Source organism: Anomaloglossus baeobatrachus, unplaced genomic scaffold (genome assembly GCF_048569485.1).
Source record: "Anomaloglossus baeobatrachus isolate aAnoBae1 unplaced genomic scaffold, aAnoBae1.hap1 Scaffold_236, whole genome shotgun sequence".
NCBI lineage: Eukaryota > Metazoa > Chordata > Amphibia > Anura > Aromobatidae > Anomaloglossus > Anomaloglossus baeobatrachus.
The window spans coordinates 317918-345830 of NW_027442029.1; the positions used below are offsets into that span (position 1 = coordinate 317918).

The window sequence follows — 27913 nt, forward strand, 5'->3', positions numbered from 1 at the left end:
AACAAACCAAGTATAACAGGTCACAGCAGCACTAAGTATATCAGAAAAGCTCCAAGAATATCAGGTCACAACAGCACTAAGTATATCAAAACAGCTCCAAGAATATCAGGTCACAGCAGCACTAAGTATATCAGAAGAGCACCAAGTATATCAGGTCACAGCAGCACTAAGTGTATCAGAACAGCACCGAGTATAACCGGTCACAGCAGCACTAAGTATATCAGCACAGCACCGAGTATATCAGGTCACAACAGCACTAAGTATATCACAACAACACCAAGTATAACAGGTCACAGCAGCACTAAGTATATCAGAACAACACCAAGTATATCAGGTCACAGCAGCACTAAGTATATCAGAACAGCTCCAAGAATATCAGGTCACAACAGCACTAAGTATATCAGAACAGCTCCAAGAAAATCAGGTCACAGCAGCACTAAGTATATCAGAACAACACCAAGTATATCAGGTCACAGCAGCACTAAGTATATCAGAACAACACCAAGTATATCAGGTCACAGCAGCACTAAGTATATCAGAACAACACCAAGTATAACAGGTCACAGCAGCACTAAGTATATCAGAACAGCTCCAAGTATAACAGGTCACAGCAGCACTAAGTGTATCAGAACAACAACAAGAATATCAGGTCACAGCAGCACTAATTATATCAGAACAGCTCCAAGTATATCAGGTTACAGCAGCACTAAGTATATCAGAACAGCTCCAAGTATATCAGGTCACAGCAGCACTAAGTATATCAGAACAGCACCAAGTATAACAGGTCACAGCAGCACTAAGTATATCAGAACAGCTCCAAATATATCAGGTCACAGCAGCACTAAGTATATCAGAACAGCACCAAGTATATCAGGTCACAGCAGCACTAAGTATATCAGAACAGCTCCAAGAATATCAGGTCACAGCAGTACTAAGTGTATCAGAACAGCTCCAAGTATATCAGGTCACAGCAGCACTAAGTATATAAGAACAAACCAAGAATAACAGGTCACAGCAGCACTAAGTATATCAGAACAAACCAAGAATAACAGGTCACAGCAGCACTAAGTATATCAGAACAAACCAAGAATAACAGGTCACAGCAGCACTAAGTATATCAGAACAAACCAAGTATAACAGGTCACAGCAGCACTAAGTATATCAGAACAGCTCCAAGAATATCAGGTCACAACAGCACTAAGTATATCAGAACAAGTAAACCAAGTATATCAGGTCACAGCAGCACTAAGTATATCAGAACAACACCAAGTATAACAGGTCACAGCAGCACTAAGTATATCAGAACAGCTCCAAGTATAACAGGTCACAGCAGCACTTAGTATATAAGAACAAACCAAGAATAACAGGTCACAGCAGCACTAAGTATATCAGAACAAACCAAGAATAACAGGTCACAGCAGCACTAAGTATATCAGAACAAACCAAGAATAACAGGTCACAGCAGCACTAAGTATATCAGAACAAACCAAGTATAACAGGTCACAGCAGCACTAAGTATATCAGAACAGCTCCAAGAATATCAGGTCACAACAGCACTAAGTATATCAGAACAAGTAAACCAAGTATATCAGGTCACAGCAGCACTAAGTATATCAGAACAACACCAAGTATAACAGGTCACAGCAGCACTAAGTATATCAGAACAGCTCCAAGTATAACAGGTCACAGCAGCACTAAGTATATCAGAACAGCACCAAGAATATCAGGTCACAGCAGCACTAAGTATATCACAACAGCACCAAGAATATCAGGTCACAGCAGCACTAAGTATATCAGAACAGCTCCAAGAATATCAGGTCACAGCAGCACTAAGTATATCACAACAGCACCGACTATATCAGGTCACAGCAGCACTAAGTATATCAGAACAGCACCAAGAATATCAGGTCACAGCAGCACTAAGTATATCAGAACAGCTGCAAGTATAACAGGTCACAGCAGCACTAAGTATATCACAACAGCACCGAGTATATCAGGTCACAGCAGCACTAATTGTATCAGAACAAACCAAGAATAACAGGTCACAGCAGCACTAAGTATATCACAACAGCACCGAGTATATCAGGTCACAGCAGCACTAAGTATATCAGAACAGCACCAAGAATATCAGGTCACAGCAGCACTAAGTATGTCAGAACAGCACCGAGTATATTAGGTCACAGCAGCACTAAGTATATCAGAACAGCACCAAGTATAACAGGTCACAGCAGCAGTAAGTATATCAGAACAGCACCAAGTATAACAGGTCACAGCAGCACTAAGTGTATCAGAACAACACCAAGAATAACAGGTCACAGCAGCACTAAGTATATCAGAACAGCACCAAGTATATCAGGTCACAGCAGCACTAAGTATATCAGAACAACACCAAGTATATCAGGTCACAGCAGCACTAAGTATATCAGAACAGCACCAAGAATATCAGGTCACAGCAGCACTAAGTATGTCAGAACAGCACCGAGTATATTAGGTCACAGCAGCACTAAGTATATCAGAACAGCTCCAAGTATAACAGGTCACAGCAGCACTAATTATATCAGTACAAACCAAGAATAACAGGTCACAGCAGCACTAATTATATCAGAACAGCACCAAGTATAACAGGTCACAGCAGCACTAAGTATATCAGAACAAACCAAGAATAACAGGTCACAGCAGCACTAAGTATATCAGAACAAACCAAGAATAACAGGTCACAGCAGCACTAAGTATATCAGAACAGCACCAAGTATAACAGGTCACAGCAGCACTAATTATATCAGAACAAACCAAGAATATCAGGTCACAGCAGCACTAAGTATATCAGAACAGCACCGAGTATATCAGGTCACAGCAGCACTAAGTATATCAGAACAGCACCAAGAATATCAGGTCACAGCAGCACTAAGTATATCAGAACAGCACCAAGTATATCAGGTCACAGCAGCACTAAGTATATCACAACAGCACCAAGTATATCAGGTCACAGCAGCACTAAGTATATCAGAACAGCACCAAGTATAACAGGTCACAGCAGCACTAAGTGTATCAGAACAACACCAAGTATAACAGGTCACAGCAGCACTAAGTATATCAGAACAGCACCAAGTATAACAGGTCACAGCAGCACTAAGTGTATCAGAACAACACCAAGAATGGCAGGCACGATACTGCTTAAGGAACGTGTCTCTGACTGTGGAGCCCCCCCTGACCAATCCTAAAGGAAGCAAGGGTCGTGCCCATATCCCCTCTTTCCACCATTCCCTAGGTGAGCCACTAATTGGGATGCCCAGCTGACCAACGGGATCACAAGAGAAAGGGGGGTCCAGCCACACCTACAGGGGTTAAATTCAGTGCCCGGGGTCAGCGATTTCCTCTTTCCCTCTGGCTGCCCCTCTAGAAGCTTTTGTTCCTGAGGACCCCATGGAGACGATCGTCATGGCTGACTCCCTGATGGAGGCCCTGCGGCAGAGAGCGGCACAGGAAGGTGAGCACTGGCTACAAGCCCTTATTTCTGGCCTCAGCGCTCCCCTCCCTGCGCCCTCTCCGGCTTCTCAGGGAATTCTATCCATCCCTGGGACTCCGTCCACCGCAGCCCCTCCGGACCTCCCCATAGATCTGTATGCCCAGGCCTCAGCCTCACTGGTCCCCACCGCAGCCCCTCCAGGCCACCCCATACATCTGTATGCCCAGGCCTCAGCCTCACTGGCCCCCACCGCAGCCCCTCCAGACCTCCCCATAGATCTGTATGCCCAGGCCTCAGCCTCACTGGCCCCCATTGCAGCCCCTCCGGACCTCCCCATAGATCAGCCCGAGTGCTCGCTAGCCTCCCCCGCAGCCCCACACTCCAGCACTAGCTCCCCCGGGATCCAGCCGGTCACTAGCCCCCTGCACACGGAGCTCTCAGCCCAAGCCAAGCCCAGGGAGCTGCCGACCCAGGGAGACCGACGCTCCCAGCGCTGCTCTCGCCCCCCACAGCGCCTCCGGGTCACCGGTGAACCCCTGCATCACCGGCGCCGGACAGCACAAGCTGTGCCCCACGTGCAAGCGCCCCGCCCCCTCCAGAGATCCAGAGCCAGGAGACAAGTCACCGCCTCCTCTTCCAGGCCGAGCGTCCTGGCTCCGCCCACCATGCAGCGTCATTCCCGGGCACCGCCCACTCCCCTGTTGCAATGCCAGCAGGCGAGCACCTCCCCTCCTACAGGCTCCGCCCCTCCAGCAGGCTCCGGTGTGATGCTTACACAGGAGGCGGAGATCACCAGTGTAATGTCCACAGCTGCGGGTTCCTCTGCTCGGTCTCTCCTGACCGATCAGCGCTCCCTGCAGCAGGGCTATAACGTTACACACAGTGCACCAAGCACCACTGACACACACACAGCATCCCCACTAACAGCCCCCCTCACACAGCCCTCACCAGACACACAATGCCCCCTATACTCCCACTCCTGCCCCCCAGCAATGCTCAGCACACCAGCAATCACCACTGACACACACACCACAGCCCCACTAACAGCCCCCCCTCACACAGCCCTTACCAGACATACAATGCCCCCTATACTCCCCCTCCTGCCCCCCAGCAATGCTCAGCACACCAGCAATCACCACTGACACACACACCACAGCCCCACTAACAGCCCCCCTCACACAGCCCTCACCAGACACACAAGGCCCCCCATACTCCCACTCCTGCCCCCCAGCAATGCTCAGCACACCAGCAATCACCACTGACACACACACCACAGCCCCACTAACAGCCCCCCCTCACACAGCCCTTACCAGACATACAATGCCCCCTATACTCCCCCTCCTGCCCCCCAGCAATGCTCAGCACACCAGCAATCACCACTGACACACACACCACAGCCCCACTAACAGCCCCCCTCACACAGCCCTCACCAGACATACAATGCCCCCTATACTCCCACTCCTGCCCCCCAGCAATGCTCAGCACACCAGCAACCACCACTGACACACACACCACAGCCCCACTAACAGCCCCCCCTCACACAGCCCTCACCAGACATACAATGCCCCCTATACTCCCCCTCCTGCCCCCCAGCAATGCTCAGCACACCAGCAATCACCACTGACACACACACCACAGCCCCACTAACAGCCCCCCCTCACACAGCCCTCACCAGACATACAATGCCCCCCATACTCCCACTCCTGCCCCCCAGCAATGCTCAGCACACCAGCAATCACCACTGACACACACACCACAGCCCCACTAACAGCCCCCCTCACACAGCCCTCACCAGACATACAATGCCCCCTATACTCCTGCCCCCCAGCAATGCTCAGCACACCAGCAATCACCACTGACACACACACCACAGCCCCACTAACAGCCCCCCCTCACACAGCCCTCACCAGACATACAATGCCCCCTATACTCCCACTCCTGCCCCCCAGCAATGCTCAGCACACCAGCAACCACCACTGACACACACACCACAGCCCCACTAACAGCCCCCCCTCACACAGCCCTCACCAGACATACAATGCCCCCCATACTCCTGCCCCCCAGCAATGCTCAGCACACCAGCAATCACCACTGACACACACACCACAGCCCCACTAACAGCCCCCCTCACACAGCCCTCACCAGACATACAATGCCCCCTATACTCCTGCCCCCCAGCAATGCTCAGCACACCAGCAATCACCACTGACACACACACCACAGCCCCACTAACAGCCCCCCCTCACACAGCCCTCACCAGACATACAATGCCCCCCATACTCCCACTCCTGCCCCCCAGCAATGCTCAGCACACCAGCAAGCACCACTGACACACACACCACAGCCCCACTAACAGCCCCCCTCACACAGCCCTTACCAGACATACAATGCCCCCTATACTCCCCCTCCTGCCCCCCAGCAATGCTCAGCACACCAGCAATCACCACTGACACACACACCACAGCCCCACTAACAGCCCCCCCTCACACAGCCCTCACCAGACATACAATGCCCCCTATACTCCCACTCCTGCCCCCCAGCAATGCTCAGCACACCAGCAATCACCACTGACACACACACCACAGCCCCACTAACAGCCCCCCTCACACAGCCCCTACCAGACATACAATGCCCCCTATACTCCTGCCCCCCAGCAATGCTCAGCACACCAGCAATCACCACTGACACACACACCACAGCCCCACTAACAGCCCCCCCTCACACAGCCCTTACCAGACATACAATGCCCCCTATACTCCTGCCCCCCAGCAATGCTCAGCACACCAGCAATCACCACTGACACACACACCACAGCCCCACTAACAGCCCCCCCTCACACAGCCCTCACCAGACATACAATGCCCCCTATACTCCCACTCCTGCCCCCCAGCAATGCTCAGCACACCACAGCCCCACTAACAGCCCCCCCTCACACAGCCCTCACCAGACATACAATGCCCCCTATACTCCTGCCCCCCAGCAATGCTCAGCACACCACAGCCCCACTAACAGCCCCCCTCACACAGCCCTCACCAGACATACAATGCCCCCTATACTCCCTCTCCTGCCCCCCAGCAATGCTCAGCACACCAGTAACCACCACTGACACACACACCACAGCCCCACTAACAGCCCCCCCTCACACAGCCCTTACCAGACATACAATGCCCCCTATACTCCCTCTCCTGCCCCCCAGCAATGCTCAGCACACCAGCAATCACCACTGACACACACACCACAGCCCCACTAACAGCCCCCCCTCACACAGCCCTCACCAGACATACAATGCCCCCTATACTCCTGCCCCCCAGCAATGCTCAGCACACCACAGCCCCACTAACAGCCCCCCTCACACAGCCCTCACCAGACATACAATGCCCCCTATACTCCCACTCCTGCCCCCCAGCAATGCTCAGCACACCACAGCCCCACTAACAGCCCCCCTCACACAGCCCTCACCAGACATACAATGCCCCCTATACTCCCTCTCCTGCCCCCCAGCAATGCTCAGCACACCAGCAATCACCACTGACACACACACCACATCCCCACTAACAGCCCCCCCTCACACAGCCCTTACCAGACATACAATGCCCCCTATACTCCCTCTCCTGCCCCCCAGCAATGCTCAGCACACCAGCAATCACCACTGACACACACACCACAGCCCCACTAACAGCCCCCCTCACACAGCCCTTACCAGACATACAATGCCCCCTATACTCCCGCTCCTGCCCCCCAGCAATGCTCAGCACACCAGCAATCACCACTGACACACACCACAGCCCCACTAACAGCCCCCCCTCACACAGCCCTTACCAGACATACAATGCCCCCTATACTCCCACTCCTGCCCCCCAGCAATGCTCAGCACACCAGCAATCACCACTGACACACACACCACAGCCCCACTAACAGCCCCCCCTCACACAGCCCTTACCAGACATACAATGCCCCCTATACTCCCACTCCTGCCCCCCAGCAATGCTCAGCACACCAGTAACCACCACTGACACACACACCACAGCCCCACTAACAGCCCCCCCTCACACAGCCCTTACCAGACATACAATGCCCCCTATACTCCCACTCCTGCCCCCCAGCAATGCTCAGCACACCAGCAATCACCACTGACACACACACCACAGCCCCACTAACAGCCCCCCCTCACACAGCCCTCACCAGACATACAATGCCCCCTATACTCCCTCTCCTGCCCCCCAGCAATGCTCAGCACACCAGCAATCACCACTGACACACACACCACAGCCCCACTAACAGCCCCCCCTCACACAGCCCTTACCAAACATACAATGCCCCCTATACTCCCACTCCTGCCCCCCAGCAATGCTCAGCACACCAGCAATCACCACTGACACACACACCACAGCCCCACTAACAGCCCCCCCTCACACAGCCCTTACCAGACATACAATGCCCCCTATACTCCTGCCCCCCAGCAATGCTCAGCACACCAGCAATCACCACTGACACACACAGCACAGCCCCACTAACAGCCCCCCTCACACAGCCCTCACCAGACATACAATGCCCCCTATACTCCCCCTCCTGCCCCCCAGCAATGCTCAGCACACCAGCAATCACCACTGACACACACACCACAGCCCCACTAACAGCCCCCCCTCACACAGCCCTCACCAGACATACAATGCCCCCTATACTCCTGCCCCCCAGCAATGCTCAGCACACCAGCAAGCACCACTGACACACACACCACAGCCCCACTAACAGCCCCCCCTCACACAGCCCCTACCAGACATACAATGCCCCCTATACTCCCCCTCCTGCCCCCCAGCAATGCTCAGCACACCAGCAACCACCACTGACACACACACCACAGCCCCACTAACAGCCCCCCCTCACACAGCCCCTACCAGACATACAATGCCCCCTATACTCCCCCTCCTGCCCCCCAGCAATGCTCAGCACACCAGCAATCACCACTGACACACACACCACAGCCCCACTAACAGCCCCCCCTCACACAGCCCTTACCAGACATACAATGCCCCCTATACTCCCACTCCTGCCCCCCAGCAATGCTCAGCACACCAGCAATCACCACTGACACACACACCACAGCCCCACTAACAGCCCCCCCTCACACAGCCCTTACCAGATATACAATGCCCCCTATACTCCCCCTCCTGCCCCCCAGCAATGCTCAGCACACCAGCAATCACCACTGACACACACACCACAGCCCCACTAACAGCCCCCCCTCACACAGCCCTTACCAGACATACAATGCCCCCTATACTCCCCCTCCTGCCCCCCAGCAATGCTCAGCACACCAGCAATCACCACTGACACACACACCACAGCCCCACTAACAGCCCCCCCTCACACAGCCCCTACCAGACATACAATGCCCCCTATACTCCCCCTCCTGCCCCCCAGCAATGCTCAGCACACCAGCAACCACCACTGACACACACACCACAGCCCCACTAACAGCCCCCCCTCACACAGCCCCTACCAGACATACAATGCCCCCTATACTCCCCCTCCTGCCCCCCAGCAATGCTCAGCACACCAGCAATCACCACTGACACACACACCACAGCCCCACTAACAGCCCCCCCTCACACAGCCCTTACCAGACATACAATGCCCCCTATACTCCCACTCCTGCCCCCCAGCAATGCTCAGCACACCAGCAATCACCACAGACACACACACCACAGCCCCACTAACAGCCCCCCCTCACACAGCCCTTACCAGACATACAATGCCCCCTATACTCCTGCCCCCCAGCAATGCTCAGCACACCACTAACCACGTAATCCCCACTAACTCTCCACATTCAGTGCACACCCCAATATTAACCAGCGGAAACCACTTAGTTACTGCACATAACCCGCCCTGCGAAACAATTAGCACAAGTTATAATGTCCCCTCGGTCGCCCCCCAGCGCACCCATAGCCACAGCAGGCGTAGGCATAGGCGCGGCAGGTCCTCCCCAACCTCCTCCGACGAGTCCCGACGCCATTCCCCACATCCCTCTAAAAGGCGATCCCCACATTACCACCGGAGACGCAGCTCCCATAGGAGCCGCCACAGATCGCGGTCCTCCAGATGGCGTACCCCATCATCATCTTCACAATGGTCCGACAAATCCGAGAGTCCCAACAGACTAGCCCGGCCTCTCGACCGACGCCAGCGGTCACGAGCCGCATCCATGGCTGTCAGCCAGGGAGACCGGTCATCTCCCAGGGCGCCCGGCGAAATTTACCAGTCCATCATCCAAGCAGGAGTCCCTCCAGCACCCGGAGTCGCTCCTCCAGCCATCATCCCAGCGGGAGCCGGAGTCCCTCCAGCACCCGGAGTCGCTCCGCCAGCCATCATCCCAGCGGTAGCCGGAGTCCCTCCATCACCTGGAGTCGCTCCTCTAGCCATCATCCCAGCGGTAGCCGGAGTCCCTCCAGCACCCGGAGTCGCTCCTCCAGCCATCATCCTAGCGGGAGCCGGGGTCCCTCCATCACCTGGAGTCGCTCCTCCAGCCATCATCCCAGCGGGAGCCGGAGTCCCTCCAGCACCCGGAGTCGCTCCTCCAGCCATCATCCTAGCGGGAGCCGGAGTCCCTCCATCACCTGGAGTCGCTCCTCTAGCCATCATCCCAGCGGGAGCCGGGGTCCCTCCATCACCTGGAGTCGCTCCTCCAGCCATCATCCAAGCAGGAGTCCCTCCACCACCCGGAGTCGCTCCTCCAGCCATCATCCCAGCGGGAGCCGGAGTCCCTCCAGCACCCGGAGTCGCTCCTCCAGCCATCATCCCAGCGGGAGCCGGAGTCCCTCCAGCACCCGGAGTCACTCCCCCAGCCATCATCCCAGCGGTAGCCGGAGTCCCTCCATCACCTGGAGTCTCTCCTCTAGCCATCATCCCAGCGGGAGCCGGGGTCCCTCCATCACATGGAGTCGCTCCTCCGTCCGTCAATCGAGTGGGAGCCGGGGTCCCTCCATCACATGGAGTCGCTCTTCCTGCATCACACAGCGGTGAGTTCTCCGAGGCCAATGCACACGACACCGTACATAATATCGGGCATAACGCAGTGGGGAACGAGCTAGCGTCAACCATTAAGGCATTAATTCATCAGCTGACGCGCTCTAGCGCTACACCAGAAGATAAAGCTACACCGCAGCTAGCGAGCCTTCACAAGGACGCGTTCTTCTGCGGTATTAGCCCCCTAGGGGCGCACATAGATCAGGAGACAAGAGACAAAATCTGGAATAATGACTATATTGACATATGGTCCCTATTATCCCCCGACCAACTGACTATAGATAAAGAAAGGAGGACAAACGACCGTTCATACGACAGAAATAGACCGAAAATAGCGCAGACGATGAATAATTGGCTACAGGCTTTCGCAGTCTTAGGCTGTATTATGGGCCAGAAGCACCCGGAACGCTGCTCCGAGCTCTATATATATCAGGATCTGATATATAACTCATACAAGGCCCATGGCGGGTCAGCCTGGAGGCGGTATGACGAGGAGTTCCGCAGGCGGCTGGCCCTGCAACCCAGCCTAGGCTGGGGAGTTAAAGCGACAGACGTATGGTTACGACTGATGCTGTCACAGAAGCAGCCCCCCTTTTCACCTACGACCACTAGCTACCCCGCAGCCCAACACTCAGTGGTCGTGCGAAAAAACGGGCCCTGCTGGCAATTTAATGAGGGAAATTGCCGTTTCCACGCATCGTGCAGATACAGACACGACTGCTCTGCTTGTGGAGGAGGACACCCAGCAGCAAGGTGTACCCGTCCAGCAATCAGGGTGCCTACAAGGCAGAACCCCGGTGAGCGTAACCGCAATGGCCCCCTGGTTAAACCTCTACCCTAATAAAGAAGCTGCAAGGCAATTGCACTCCGGCTTTACACACGGTTTTATTATCCCCTTCAAACCTAATAGAACACCAACCCTGGCGCATAACCTAAAATCCGCTCGCGAATTCCCCGACATCTTGAAACAAAAAATTCAAAATGAAGTAAACCTAGGCCGAATGGCGGGCCCCTTTGAATCAATCCCTTTCCAAAATATCAGGATATCCCCGCTAGGCATTATCCCAAAAAAGGAACCCGGCACCCAAAAGGCGCATCGGTTAACGACGGAATCCCCCCAGAGGAAGCATCGGTAACATACGCGTCCTTTGACAAAGCAGTAGAATTAGTCCGCGCAGCGGGGCCCGGTGCCCTGCTAGCTAAATCTGACATAGAGGCGGCATTCCGCCTATTACCCGTGCATCCCGACTGCTTCCACCTGCTAGGCTGCAAGGTGAACGAACACTATTATTACGATATGTGTCTGCCAATGGGATGTTCCATCTCATGTCACTACTTTGAGTTGTTCAGTTCGTTCCTGGACTGGGTAGTTCGTTACGAAACAGGCAGCAATTCCCTGATCCATTACCTCGACGACTTTTTATTCGTCGGCCCCGTAAACTCTAAACTCTGCTCCCTCCTCCTCACAAAATTTAAATTTATAGCTCAGCGGTTCGGCGTCCCGCTATCACCCGAAAAAACAGTCGGCCCCTGTAACGTCTTGCCTTTCCTCGGCATCGAGATAGACACTAACGCAATGGTTTTTCGCCTACCAGCAGAAAAAATTCAGAAAACACTGCATATGCTGGAGGGTTTCTGCGAGGCGAAAAAGGTTACCCTCCAACAGATGCAGTCCTTGCTGGGTCTGCTGACATTCGCCAGCCGCGTAATGCCGGTTGGCAGGGCCTTCTCTCGGCGATTATCACTAGCAACAAAGGGCATTTCCCAACCAGGCCATAGAATCAGGCTCACTCGCTCGCTGAAGGCAGACTTACTAGTCTGGAAGACTTTCCTTCAATCCTTCAATGGCCATACCTGCGTCATGGCTAAAGAGACGTCAAGCACAGACCTAGGGCTCACTGTAGGAGGACGTAATAAAAAGAGCTTTGCGGCAATCTACAAGAACCAGTGGTGTACCGGCAGCTGGCCGGATCTGTGGGCCACATCAAGCTGGGGGAGTGACCCAGCCCTGCTAGAAATATTCACAATTGTATTATCCATGGAGTTATGGGGTCATCAGCTGGAAAACTCAAACATTCGATTTCCAACAAAAAATCTGATAACGGCGAAGAGCTTAAATCACATGTCGTCTGCGTCGCTGCCCTTACTGGCTCTGCTACGCAGGCTCGCCCTTCTATGCCTGAGACACAACATCTGGTGCCGAGCTCATATAACGGCAGACATAGACGATAACCTTGTTAACTCTCTTTTATGTTCCGATTGGCAGGCCTTCACAGACCATCTCCCAATGGCGCATCCAGAGGGTATCCCGTGTCCTCCATCGCTATGGGACACTGTAGCCAATCACTAATGCCTCTAATCCGTGCCTCCGTTACACCGGCTACCTGGCAGGTCTATGGTAAGGCTTGGGAGGAGTGGTGTTCACTAATCCAGGGTAGGCCCGTTCATAACTGCGACCGCGCAAGAAGCGAAGTGACGACGGAATTTTTGCTTCGGCTCAAAGAACAAGGGGCGTCGGGCACATCGGCACAACGGCATTTATCAGGGATAGCCTTCTTTTTTCAATTAGCAGGGTGGGTGGATGTGACGAAGTTCTTTGTCATTAAGCAAGCCATGAAAGGCTGGAAAAGGCTTCAACCTAGTCAGGAATGTCGTCGCCCCATGTCACTGAAATTACTACACGACATTATTGCAATATCCCCCTCAATATGCAAGTCTCCATACGAGGCGTCCCTCATATCAGCATCCTTCGCTATCGTTTTTTTCGGCGCGCTGCGCATTGGTGAATTGTTACCACGCTCAAAAACAGCAACTGAAGGCGGGTTACTCAACGAGGATTTAGTCATATGCAGCAACGCTCTGCGCATTCGCGTGCGTAAATCCAAATGCGACCCCACCGGGAGGGGCACGTGGGTCCTGGTTAACTCAGCAGACGGCCCAGTATGCCCACTAAAAATAGTCAAACAGTACGCGCTGATCAGACACGCAAGCAGATTTTTTCTTTCCCATACGGACGGGTCCCCGCTTACCAAGTATCAATTCCAAGCAATGTTTAAACAGTGCTTAGCGAAAGCTGGGGAGAATCCGAAGGAATACGGGACACATTCCTTCCGAATCGGGGCAGCCACTGAGGCAGCGAGGGCAGGAGTAACGGAGGCTGAAGTGCAGAGAATGGGTCGATGGAAGTCCGCTTGCTTTGCCAGATATATAAGACCGGATTTGCTGAAATAACACGTTTATCTATTACAGGCGACTGCAGACCGGCAGTCTGGGTAGTTGGTCACTCTTATATTTACTGGGCAGAAAAAAGAGCCATGATTCGACCAGGAGGAAAGAACCCTGGCTTCAGAAACGTTGAGGTCAATTGGAGAGGCATCAGAGGGCTAAGATGGCAACAAATTTTCCCGGAGATGGTGGACATCTCCAGGTCGGCCACGGGGCCGTTGGTAGTGGTGATCCATGCTGGTGGCAATGATTTGGTGAAACGCAGTACGGTCGAACTACTAACAGTGATGAAGACGGACATCGAACGTTTGGCCTACCTCTTCCCGGATACAGTATGGGTGTGGTCAGAGATAGTACCACGAGCGGTATGGCACGGAGCAAAAAATGCAAATGGCATAGAGCGGTCAAGGAGAAAGATCAATGCGAGAATGGCAAAATTCATGAGAGAAAGATGTGGAATCGTGGTGCGTCACCACCAGTTGGAAGGCGATAACTCTGCACTGCTGAGGGCAGACGGAGTGCACCTTACGGACATTGGTCAAGACATTTTGTTGTCCGGGATACAGGACGGAGAGGATCAGGCCCTGAAGGTGATGGGTGGGGTCGGAGTCCTGTGTAGGCGGTACACATGATCCTCCGTGGCGGAAAATGGCGGAGAGGGGGCCAAGGTCGTAACAGCTCGTTGGCTGCACGCCGGTCGGTCGCAGACAAGGTTGCGGCGACGAGCTCGTAATGACATGGAAGGCCCCTTCTCTACCTATGAACTTAATAAACTGTGACCGACCTGTTTTCACCCCATCTAGGCCTGCCCGTGTTTTCATTTGGGGACTGGGGGGAAGAGGGGAGGGCACCGCTTCAAACATACGGGTCTCCACAGTCTGGCAGGCACGATACTGCTTAAGGAACGTGTCTCTGACTGTGGAGCCCCCCCTGACCAATCCTAAAGGAAGCAAGGGTCGTGCCCATATCCCCTCTTTCCACCATTCCCTAGGTGAGCCACTAATTGGGATGCCCAGCTGACCAACGGGATCACAAGAGAAAGGGGGGTCCAGCCACACCTACAGGGGTTAAATTCAGTGCCCGGGGTCAGCGATTTCCTCTTTCCCTCTGGCTGCCCCTCTAGAAGCTTTTGTCCCACCCTCCCTCCCTTATATGCTCAGCACCCTCTTATTAGTTTTATTGTTTTTTTACCAGAATAATTGTGTGTTAACTGAATATATGAATATAGATGCAACCCTAGTATTTGAAATTACGTCACAGCGGAAAATGGCGGAGAGGGGGCCAAGGTCGTAACAGCTCGTTGGCTGCACGCCGGTCGGTCGCAGACAAGGTTGCGGCGACGAGCTCGTAATGACATGGAAGGCCCCTTCTCTACCTATGAACTTAATAAACTGTGACCGACCTGTTTTCACCCCATCTAGGCCTGCCCGTGTTTTCATTTGGGGACTGGGGGGAAGAGGGGAGGGCACCGCTTCAAACATACGGGTCTCCACAGTCTAACAGGTCACAGCAGCACTAAGTATATCAGAACAGCACCAAGTATAACAGGTCACAGCAGCACTAAGTATATCAGAACAACACCAAGTATATCAGGTCACAGCAGCACTAAGTATATCAGAACAGCACCAAGAATATCAGGTCATAGCAGCACTAAGTATGTCAGAACAGCACCGAGTATATTAGGTCACAGCAGCACTAAGTATATCAGAACAGCTCCAAGTATAACAGGTCACAGCAGCACTAATTATATCAGAACAAACCAAGAATAACAGGTCACAGCAGCACTAATTATATCAGAACAGCACCAAGTATAACAGGTCACAGCAGCACTAAGTATATCAGAACAAACCAAGAATAACAGGTCACAGCAGCACTAAGTATATCAGAACAAACCAAGAATAACAGGTCACAGCAGCACTAAGTATATCAGAACAGCACCAAGTATAACAGGTCACAGCAGCACTAATTATATCAGAACAAACCAAGAATATCAGGTCACAGCAGCACTAAGTATATCAGAAGAGCACCAAGTATATCAGGTCACAGCAGCACTAAGTATATCACAACAGCACCGAGTATATCAGGTCACAGCAGCACTAAGTATATCAGAACAGCACCAAGTATAACAGGTCACAGCAGCACTTAGTATATAAGAACAAACCAAGAATAACAGGTCACAGTAGCACTAAGTATATCAGAACAAACCAAGAATTACAGGTCACAGCAGCACTAAGTATATCAGAACAACACCAAGAATATCAGGTCACAGCAGCACTAAGTATGTCAGAACAGCACCAAGTATATCAGGTCACAGCAGCACTAAATGTATCAGAACAGCTCCAAGTATATCAGGTCACAGCAGCACTAAGTATATCAGAACAGCACCAAGTATAACAGGTCACAGCAGCACTAAGTATATCAGAACAGCTCCAAGTATATCAGGTCACAGCAGCACTAAGAATATCAGAACAGCACCAAGTATATCAGGTCACAGCAGCACTAAGTATATCAGAACAGCACCAAGTATATCAGGTCACAGCAGCACTAAGTATATCAGAACAGCACCGAGTATATCAGGTCACAGCAGCACTAAGTGTATCAGAACAGCAGCAAGTATACTGAGGGATAGCAGGGGAGATGATAGGAGAGGCAGCAGTGGAAAACAATTACACTGGGAAAGAGGGTGACGAGAAAACAAACAAAAGGAGAGAGTGGGAAAGGTAAAGCTGGGGTCACACTAAACGACAGCGACAACGACGTCGCTGTTACGTCACCATTTTCTGTGACGTCGCAGCGACCTTGTAAGTCGCTGTTATGATCGCTGCTTAGCTGTCAAACACAGCAGCCGAAGCAGCGATCATAACGACATGCGTCGCTGTTCTGCAACATGTGCAGAGAGCAGGGAGCCGCGCACACTGCTTAGCGCTGGCTCCCTGCTCTCCTAGCTACAGTACACATCGGGTTAATTACCCGATGTGTACTGCAGCTACATGTGCAGAAAGCAGGAGCCGGCACTGGCAGCGAGAGCGGTGGACGCTGGTAACGAAGGTAAATATCGGGTAACTACCTTGGTTACCCGATGTTTACCTTGGTTACAGCTTACCGCAGCTGCCAGATGCCGGCTCCTGCTCCCTGCTCGCTTCATTTCGTCGCTCTCTCGCTGTCACACACAGCGATCTGTGCGTCACAGCGGGAGATCGACGACCAGAAAATGAAGCTGGACATTCAGGAACGAGCGGCGACCTCACCGCAGGGGCCAGCTCGTTGCTGGATGTCACACAAAGCGACAGCGACGAGACATCGCTGCAACGTCACAGAAAATGGTGACGTAGCAGCGACGTCGTTGTCGTTGTGTGTGACACCACCTTAAGTGAGAGGAAGGTGGAATATAAAGAAGACAAGGAAATGGATGTAGATGGGATATAAAAAGGAATGTGACACCAGAAAAAACACCGAGATGAAAGATGAGAAACACAATAGTAAAGGTGATAGAGGGAACATGGAAGAGGTGACAGAGGGAGAGGAGAACTGACAGCGGGATGGAAGAGGTGACAGAGGGAGAGGAGAACTGAAAGCGGGATGGAAGAGGTGACAGAGGGAGAGGAGAACTGACAGCGGGATGGAAGAGGTGACAGAGGGAGAGGAGAACTGACAGCGGGATGGAAGAGGTGACAGAGGGAGAGGAGAACTGAAAGCGGGATGGAAGAGGTGACAGAGGGAGAGGAGAACTGAAAGCGGGATGGAAGAGGTGACAGAGGGAGAGGAGAACTGACAGCGGGATGGAAGAGGTGACAGAGGGAGAGGAGAACTGACAGCGGGATGGAAGAGGTGACAGAGGGAAAGGAGAACTGACAGCGGGATGGAAGAGGTGACAGAGGGAGAGGAGAACTGAAAGCGGGATGGAAGAGGTGACAGAGGGAGAGGAGAACTGAAAGCGGGATGGAAGAGGTGACAGAGGGAGAGGAGAACTGACAGCGGGATGGAAGAGGTGACAGAGGGAGAGGAGAACTGACAGCGGGATGGAAGAGGTGACAGAGGGAGAGGAGAACTGACAGCGGGATGGAAGAGGTGACAGAGGGAGAGGAGAACTGACAGCGGGATGGAAGAGGTGACAGAGGGAGAGGAGAACTGACAGCGGGATGGAAGAGGTGACAGAGGGAGAGGAGAACTGACAGCGGGATGGAAGAGGTGACAGAGGGAGAGGAGAACTGACAGCGGGATGGAAGAGGTGACAGAGGGAGAGGAGAACTGACAGCGGGATGGAAGAGGTGACAGAGGGAGAGGAGAACTGACAGCGGGATGGAAGAGGTGACAGAGGGAGAGGAGAACTGACAGCGGGATGGAAGAGGTGACAGAGGGAGAGGAGAACTGACAGCGGGATGGAAGAGGTGACAGAGGGAGAGGAGAACTGACAGCGGGATGGAAGAGGTGACAGAGGGAGAGGAGAACTGACAGCGGGATGGAAGAGGTGACAGAGGGAGAGGAGAACTGACAGCGGGATGGAAGAGGTGACAGAGGGAGAGGAGAACTGACAGCGGGATGGAAGAGGTGACAGAGGGAGAGGAGAACTGACAGCGGGATGGAAGAGGTGACAGAGGGAGAGGAGAACTGACAGCGGGATGGAAGAGGTGACAGAGGGAGAGGAGAACTGACAGCGGGATGGAAGAGGTGACAGAGGGAGAGGAGAACTGACAGCGGGATGGAAGAGGTGACAGAGGGAGAGGAGAACTGACAGCGGGATGGAAGAGGTGACAGAGGGAGAGGAGAACTGACAGCGGGATGGAAGAGGTGACAGAGGGAGAGGAGAACTGACAGCGGGATGGAAGAGGTGACAGAGGGAGAGGAGAACTGACAGCGGGATGGAAGAGGTGACAGAGGGAGAGGAGAACTGACAGCGGGATGGAAGAGGTGACAGAGGGAGAGGAGAACTGACAGCGGGATGGAAGAGGTGACAGAGGGAGAGGAGAACTGACAGCGGGATGGAAGAGGTGACAGAGGGAGAGGAGAACTGACAGCGGGATGGAAGAGGTGACAGAGGGAGAGGAGAACTGACAGCGGGATGGAAGAGGTGACAGAGGGAGAGGAGAACTGACAGCGGGATGGAAGAGGTGACAGAGGGAGAGGAGAACTGACAGCGGGATGGAAGAGGTGACAGAGGGAGAGGAGAACTGACAGCGGGATGGAAGAGGTGACAGAGGGAGAGGAGAACTGACAGCGGGATGGAAGAGGTGACAGAGGGAGAGGAGAACTGACAGCGGGATGGAAGAGGTGACAGAGGGAGAGGAGAACTGACAGCGGGATGGAAGAGGTGACAGAGGGAGAGGAGAACTGACAGCGGGATGGAAGAGGTGACAGAGGGAGAGGAGAACTGACAGCGGGATGGAAGAGGTGACAGAGGGAGAGGAGAACTGACAGCGGGATGGAAGAGGTGACAGAGGGAGAGGAGAACTGACAGCGGGATGGAAGAGGTGACAGAGGGAGAGGAGAACTGACAGCGGGATGGAAGAGGTGACAGAGGGAGAGGAGAACTGACAGCGGGATGGAAGAGGTGACAGAGGGAGAGGAGAACTGACAGCGGGATGGAAGAGGTGACAGAGGGAGAGGAGAACTGACAGCGGGATGGAAGAGGTGACAGAGGGAGAGGAGAACTGACAGCGGGATGGAAGAGGTGACAGAGGGAGAGGAGAACTGACAGCGGGATGGAAGAGGTGACAGAGGGAGAGGAGAACTGACAGCGGGATGGAAGAGGTGACAGAGGGAGAGGAGAACTGACAGCGGGATGGAAGAGGTGACAGAGGGAGAGGAGAACTGACAGCGGGATGGAAGAGGTGACAGAGGGAAAGGAGAACTGACAGCGGGATGGAAGAAGTGACAGAGGGAGAGGAGAACTGAAAGCGGGATGGAAGAGGTGACAGAGGGAGAGGAGAACTGACAGCGGGATGGAAGAGGTGACAGAGGGAAAGGAGAACTGACAGCGGGATGGAAGAGGTGACAGAGGGAGAGGAGAACTGACAGCGGGATGAACGAGGTGACAGAGGGAGAGGAGAACTGAAAGCGGGATGGAAGAGGTGACAGAGGGAGAGGAGAACTGACAGCGGAATGGAAAAGGTGACAGAGGGAGAGGAGAACTGACAGCGAGATGAAAGAGGTGACAGAGGGAGAGGAGAACTGACAGCGGAATGGAAGAGGTGACAGAGGGAGAGGAGAACTGACAGCGGGATGAAAGAGGTGACAGAGGGAGAGGAGAACTGACAGCGGGATGAAAGAGGTGACAGAGGGAGAGGAGAACTGACAGCGGGATGGAAGAGGTGACAGAGGGAGAGGAGAACTGACAGCGGGATGGAAGAGGTGACAGAGGGAAAGGTGAACTGACAGCTGGATGTAAGAGGTAACAAAAGGAAAGGAGAACTGACAGCGAGATGGAAGAGGTAACAAAAGGAAAGGAGAACTGACAGCGGGATGGAAGAGGTGACAGAGGGAGAGGAGAACTGACAGCGGGATGGAAGAGGTGACAAAAGGAAAGGAGAACTGACAGCGGAATGGAAGAGGTGACAGAGGGAGAGGAGAACTGACAGCGGGATGGAAGAGGTGACAGAGGGAGAGGAGAACTGACAGCGGAATGGAAGAGGTGACAGAGGGAGAGGAGAACTGACAGCGGGATGGAAGAGGTGACAGAGGGAGAGGAGAACTGACAGCGGGATGGAAGAGGTGACAGAGGGAAAGGTGAACTGACAGCTGGATGTAAGAGGTAACAAAAGGAAAGGAGAACTGACAGCGAGATGGAAGAGGTAACAAAAGGAAAGGAGAACTGACAGCGAGATGGAAGAGGTGATAGAGGGAAAGAAGAACTGACAGCGAGATGGAAGAGGTGACAAAAGGAAAGGAGAACTGACAGCGGGATGGAAGAGGTGACAGAGGGAGAGGAGAACTGACAGCGGGATGGAAGAGGTGACAGAGGGAGAGGAGAACTGACAGCGGAATGGAAGAGGTGACAGAGGGAGAGGAGAACTGACAGCGGGATGGAAGAGGTGACAGAGGGAGAGGAGAACTGACAGCGGGAAGTAAGAGGTGACAGAGGGAAAGGTGAACTGACAGCCGGATGTAAGAGGTAACAAAAGGAAAGGAGAACTGACAGCGGAATGGAAGAGGTGACAAAAGGAAAGGAGAACTGACAGCGAGATGGAAGAGGTGACAAAAGGAAAGGAGAACTGACAGTGGGATGGAAGAGGTGACAAAAGGAAAGGAGAACTGACAACGAGATGGAAGAGGTGACAAAAGGAAAGGAGAACTGACAGCGGGATGGAAGAGGTGACAAAAGGAAAGGAGAACTGACAGCGAGATGGAAGAGGTGACAAAAGGAAAGGAGAACTGACAGCGGGATGGAAGAGGTGACAGAGGGAGAGGAGAACTGACAGCGGGATGGAAGAGGTGACAGAGGGAACTAGAACTGACAGCGGGATGGAAGAGGTGACAGAGGGGAATAGAACTGACAGCGGGATGGAAGAGGTGACAGAGGGGAATAGAACTGACAGCGGGATGGAAGAGGTGACAGAGGGGAATAGAACTGACAGCGGGATGGAAGAGGTGACAGAGGGAGAGGAGAACTGACAGCGGGATGGAAGAGGTGACAGAGGGAGAGGAGAACTGACAGCGGGATGGAAGAGGTGACAGAGGGAACTAGAACTGACAGCGGGATGGAAGAGGTGACAGAGGGGAATAGAACTGACAGCGGGATGGAAGAGGTGACAGAGGGGAATAGAACTGACAGCGGGATGGAAGAGGTGACAGAGGGGAATAGAACTGACAGCGGGATGGAAGAGGTGACAGAGGGGAATAGAACTGACAGCGGGATGGAAGAGGTGACAGAGGGAGAGGAGAACTGACAGCGGGATGGAAGAGGTGACAGAGGGAGAGGAGAACTGACAGCGGGATGGAAGAGGTGACAGAGGGAAAGTGCTACTTCCAAGAGGCAATTTGCAGAGGGAAATATGTGATAGTAAAGAAGGAGCGATGTCAGAGGGACAGAAGACTTAACTGTCAGCCATGGAAGGTGACAGCGATGCGTGGTGTGAACGGGACATGAATACGAGAGGTTAGTGGAGGAAGAAATGAGGGCAGAGAGGTGATGGAAGAAGAGGGAGCTGACAGTCCGGTATGAAAGAGGATAGCAGAGAATACAGAAGTAACAGAAGAGGAGACAGCAGAGAACACAGGAGAGGAGACAGCAGAGAATACAGGAGAGGACACAGAAGAGGAGACAGCAGAGAACACAGGAGAGGAGACAGAAGAGGAGACAGCAGAGAACACAGGAGAGGAGACAGCAGAGAATACAGGAGAGGACACAGAAGAGGAGACAGCAGAGAACACAGGAGAGGAGACAGAAGAGGAGACAGCAGAGAATACAGGAGAGGAGACAGCAGAGAACACAGGAGAGGAGACAGCAGAGAACACAGGAGAGGAGACAGCAGAGAACACAGGAGAGGAGACAGCAGAGAACACAGGAGAGGAGACAGAAGAGGAGACAGCAGAGAATATAGGAGAGGTGACCGGAGAGGAGACAGCAGAGAATACAGGAGAGGTGACCGAAGAGGAGACAGCAGAGAACACAGGAGAGGAGACAGCAGAGAACACAGGAGAGGAGACAGCAGAGAACACAGGAGAGGAGACAGCAGAGAATACAGGAGAGGAGACAGCAGAGAACACAGGAGAGGAGACAGCAGAGAACACAGGAGAGGAGACAGCAGAGAACACAGGAGAGGAGACAGAAGAGGAGACAGCAGAGAATACAGGAGAGGTGACCGGAGAGGAGACAGCAGAGAATACAGGAGAGGTGACCGAAGAGGAGACAGCAGAGAATACAGGAGAGGTGACCGAAGAGGAGACAGCAGAGAATACAGGAGAGGTGACCGGAGAGGAGACAGCAGAGAATACAGGAGAGGAGACAGCAGAGAACACAGGAGAGGAGACAGAAGAGGAGACAGCAGAGAATATAGGAGAGGTGACCGGAGAGGAGACAGCAGAGAATACAGGAGAGGTGACCGGAGAGGAGACAGCAGAGAATACAGGAGAGGTGACCGAAGAGGAGACAGCAGAGAACACAGGAGAGGAGACAGCAGAGAACACAGGAGAGGAGACAGCAGAGAACACAGGAGAGGAGACAGCAGAGAATACAGGAGAGGAGACAGCAGAGAACACAGGAGAGGAGACAGCAGAGAACACAGGAGAGGAGACAGCAGAGAACACAGGAGAGGAGACAGAAGAGGAGACAGCAGAGAATACAGGAGAGGTGACCGGAGAGGAGACAGCAGAGAATACAGGAGAGGTGACCGAAGAGGAGACAGCAGAGAATACAGGAGAGGTGACCGAAGAGGAGACAGCAGAGAATACAGGAGAGGTGACCGGAGAGGAGACAGCAGAGAATACAGGAGAGGTGACCGGAGAGGAGACAGCAGAGAATACAGGAGAGGTGACCGGAGAGGAGACAGCAGAGAATACAGGAGAGGTGACCGGAGAGGAGACAGCAGAGAATACAGGAGAGGTGACCGGAGAGGTGACCGGAGAGGAGACAGGAGAGGAGACAGGAGAGGAGACAGGAGAGGAGACAGGAGAGAATACAGGAGAGGTGACCGAAGAGGAGACAGCAGAGAATACAGGAGAGGTGACCGGAGAGGAGACAGCAGAGAATACAGGAGAGGTGACCGAAGAGGAGACAGCAGAGAATACAGGAGAGGTGACCGAAGAGGAGACAGCAGAGAATACAGGAGAGGAGACAGGAGAGGAGACAGGAGAGGAGACAGGAGAGGAGACAGGAGAGGAGACAGGAGAGGAGACAGGAGAGGAGACAGGAGAGGAGACAGAAGAGGAGACAGCAGAGAATACAGGAGAGGAGAAAGCAGAGAATACAGGAGAGGAGACAGCAGAGAATACAGGAGAGGTGACAGAAGAGGAGAAAGCAGAGAATACAGGAGAGGAGACAGCAGAGAATACAGGAGAGGAGACAGCAGAGAACACAGGAGAGGAGACAGCAGAGAATACAGGAGAGGTGACAGAAGAGTATACAGGAGAGGAGACAGGAGAGGAGACAGCAGAGAATACAGGAGAGGAGACAGCAGAGAATACAGGAGAGGAGACAGCAGAGAATACAGGAGAGGAGACAGCAGAGAATACAGGAGAGGTGACAGAAGAGTATACAGGAGAGGAGACAGGAGAGGAGACAGCAGAGAATACAGGAGAGGAGACAGGAGAGGAGACAGGAGAGGAGACAGGAAAGGAGACAGGAGAGGAGACAGCAGAGAAGACAGGAGAGGAGACAGGAGAGGAGACAGGAGAGGAGACAGGAGAGGAGACAGGAGAGGAGACAGGAGAGGAGACAGGAGAGGAGACAGCAGAGAATACAGGAGAGGAGACAGGAGAGAATACAGGAGAGGAGACAGGAGAGAATACAGGAGAGGAGACAGGAGAGGTGACCGGAGAGGAGACAGGAGAGGAGACAGGAGAGGAGACAGGAGAGGAGACAGCAGAGAATACAGGAGAGGAGACAGGAGAGAATACAGGAGAGGAGACAGGAGAGGAGACAGGAGAGGAGACAGGAGAGGAGACAGGAGAGGAGACAGGAGAGGAGACAGGAGAGGAGACAGGAGAGGAGACAGGAGAGGAGACAGGAGAGGAGACAAGAGAGGAGACAAGAGAGGAGACAAGAGAGGAGACAAGAGAGGAGACAGGAGAGGAGACAGGAGAGGAGACAGGAGAGGAGACAGGAGAGGAGACAGGAGAGGAGACAGGAGAGGAGACAGGAGAGGAGACAGCAGAGAATACAGGAGAGGAGACAGGAGAGGAGACCAAGAAGTGAGGTTTATAACAAGAAAGAAGAGATATCCTTGGGATAGAAAGATGGCAAAGAGAAGTGTGGGCAGCAGATATAGGGGGTGATGCTTAGTTTGGGGCAGCAGATGCCCAGGTGACGCTTAGTTTGGGGCAGCAGATGCCCAGGTGACGCTTAGTTTGGGGCAGCAGATACCCAGGTGATGCTTAGTTTGGGGCAGCAGATACCCAGGTGACGCTTAGTTTGGGGCAGCAGATACCCAGGTGACGCTTAGTTTGGGGCAGCAGATATAGGGGGTGATGCTTAGTTTGGGGCAGCAGATGCCCAGGTGACGCTTAGTTTGGGGCAGCAGATGCCCAGGTGACGCTTAGTTTGGGGCAGCAGATGCCCAGGTGACGCTTAGTTTGGGGCAGCAGATACCCAGGTGACGCTTAGTTTGGGGCAGCAGATACCCAGGTGATGCTTAGTTTTGGGGCAGCAGATACCCAGGTGACGCTTAGTTTGGGGCAGCAGATATAGGGGGTGATGCTTAGTTTGGGGCAGCAGATACCCAGGTGATGCTTAGTTTGGGGCAGCAGATACCCAGGTGACGCTTAGTTTGGGGCAGCAGATACCCAGGTGACGCTTAGTTTGGGGCAGCAGATACCCAGGTGACGCTTAGTTTGGGGCAGCAGATACCCAGGTGATGCTTAAGTTTTGGGGCAGCAGATACCCAGGTGACGCTTAGTTTGGGGCAGCAGATACCCAGGTGACGCTTAGTTTGGGGCAGAAGATGCCCAGGTGACGCTTAGTTTGGGGCAGCAGATACCCTGGTGACTCTTAGTTTGGGGCAGCAGATACCCAGGTGACGCTTAGTTTGGGGCAGAAGATACCCTGGTGACTCTTAGTTTGGGGGAGCAGATACCCTGGTGACGCTTAGTTTGGGGCAGCAGATACCCAGGTGACGCTTAGTTTGGGGTTCTACATCCACCATGCATGAGACTGTAATAACTGAGCACTTAGTACAGTGCCTTCTGTTTCTCCCGTGCCACCTGCCCTCCTTACCTCCTGGGCTTTGCGGTCTTCTGCTGCCCACCAGGTCACAGCTGAGGTTGAGGCCAGCTGTCAGGTTCCAGGTGACATTGCTGCTCAGGTTGTGCCAGTTATGGAGCCGGGTGAGCAGACTGCGCCGACACAGCAGCTCGTGCAGGGCGCTAAGGTTCCCGGGCAGCCGTGCAGGGTCCATGTCCTCCGGGCAGAGCTTGGTCAATGCTGCTCTCCCGATGCCCTATCCTCCTGGCAGAGCTCGGTCAGTGCTGTCCTCCCAGTGTCCGGTCCTCCTGGCAGAGCTCAGTCAGTGCTGTCCTCCCAGTGTCCGGTCCTCCTGGCAGAGCTCGGTCAGTGCTGTCCTCCCAGTGTCCGGTCCTCCTGGCAGAGCTCAGTCAGTGCTGTCCTCCCAGTGTCCGGTCCTCCTGGCAGAGCTCAGTCAGTGCTGTCCTCCCAGTGTCCGGTCCTCCTGGCAGAGCTCGGTCAGGCTGTCCTCCCAGTGTCCGGTCCTCCTGGCAGAGCTCGGTCAGTGCTGTCCTCCCAGTGTCCGGTCCTCCTGGCCGAGCTCAGTCAGTGCTGTCCTCCCAGTGTCCGGTCCTCCTGGCAGAGCTCGGTCAGGCTGTCCTCCCAGTGTCCGGTCCTCCTGGCAGAGCTCGGTCAGTGCTGTCCTCCCAGTGTCCGGTCCTCCTGGCAGAGCTCGGTCAGTGCTGTCCTCCCAGTGTCCGGTCCTCCTGGCAGAGCTCGGTCAGTGCTGTCCTCCCAGTGTCCGGTCCTCCTGGCAGAGCTCGGTCAGTGCTGTCCTCCCAGTGTCCGGTCCTCCTGGCAGAGCTCGGTCAGTGCTGTCCTCCCAGTGTCCGGTCCTCCTGGCAGAGCTCAGTCAGTGCTGTCCTCCCAGTGTCCGGTCCTCCTGGCAGAGCTCAGTCACTGCTGTCCTCCCAGTGTCCGGTCCTCCTGGCAGAGCTCAGTCAGTGCTGTCCTCCCAGTGTCCGGTCCTCCTGGCAGAGCTCAGTCACTGCTGTCCTCCAGGTGCCTGGTCCTCCTGGCAGAGCTCGGTCAGTGCTGTCCTCCCAGTGTCCGGTCCTCCTGGCAGAGCTCAGTCACTGCTGTCCTCCAGGTGCCCTATCCTCCTGGCAGAGCTCGGTCAGTGCTGTCCTCCCAGTGTCCGGTCCTCCTGGCAGAGCTCAGTCAGTGCTGTCCTCCAGGTGCCTGGTCCTCCTGGCAGAGCTCAGTCAGTGCTGTCCTCCCAGTGTCCGGTCCTCCTGGCAGAGCTCAATCAGTACGGTCCTCCAGGTGCCTGGTCCTCCTGGCAGAGCTTAGTCAATATAGTCCCCCTGGCAGAATTCAGTCAGTGCACTCCCCCTGGCAGAGCTTGGTCAGTACAGTGCTCTTGGCTGAATTCAGTCAGTGCACTCCTCCTTGCAGTGCTCGGTCGGTGCAGTCCTCCAGGTGCCTAGTCCTCCTGGCAGAGCTCGGTCAGTGCAGTTCTCCGGGCAGAGCTCGGTCAGTGCAGTTCTCCGGGCAGAGCTCGGTCAGTGCAGTTCTCCGGGCTGAGCTCGGTCAGTGCAGTTCTCCGGGCAGAGCTCGGTCAGTGCAGTGCTCCCGGTCCCCGGCTCTCCGTGCTCCCTCTGCCATGTGCAGCCTCCGCTCCTCACAGATGCACTGAGCCCCGCACTCACCGCCTCCAGCACAGACTGATGCGGGGGAGCAGCGCCCTCTGGTGACCGCGCGGCAGAGCTGCATCCCCTGGTGGCACCGATCACACGCAAAGGATCGCTGCGGTGTCTGCAGGTGCGGATCTGCCAGGCTGCATTACACAGTGACAGTCCCCGGTCTGTGCGGATCTGCCAGGCTGCATTACACAGTGACAGTCCCCGGTCTGTGCGGATCTGCCAGGCTGCATTACACAGTGACAGTCACCGGTCTGTGCGGATCTGCCAGGCTGCATTACACAGTGACAGTCCCCGGTCTGTGCGGATCTGCCAGGCTGCATTACACAGTGACAGTCCCCGGTCTGTGCGGATCTGCCAGGCTGCATTACACAGTGACAGTCACCGGTCTGTGCGGATCTGCCAGGCTGCATTACACAGTGACAGTCCCCGGTCTGTGCGGATCTGCCAGGCTGCATTACACAGTGACAGTCCCCGGTCTGTGCGGATCTGCCAGGCTGCATTACACAGTGACAGTCCCCGGTCTGTGCGGATCTGCCAGGCTGCATTACACAGTGACAGTCCCCGGTCTGTGCGGATCTGCCAGGCTGCATTACACAGTGACAGTCCCCGGTCTGTGCGGATCTGCCAGGCTGCATTACACAGTGACAGTCCCCGGTCTGTGCGGATCTGCCAGGCTGCATT

The 27913-nt window shown here is 54.2% G+C and overlaps 1 protein-coding gene across 1 annotated transcript in view; it reads right to left on the reverse strand.

Moving 5' to 3' along the window:
- Positions 1-27277, reverse strand: part of LOC142261659 (cholecystokinin receptor-like) — an 89785-nt gene extending 62508 nt beyond the window's left edge. The window contains 1 exon segment of the mRNA XM_075332130.1: positions 25581-27277. Within this exon segment, the coding sequence (XP_075188245.1) occupies positions 25581-25761 (181 nt within the window). The 5' untranslated portion in view covers positions 25762-27277.
- Positions 27278-27913: the final 636 nt, after the last annotated feature.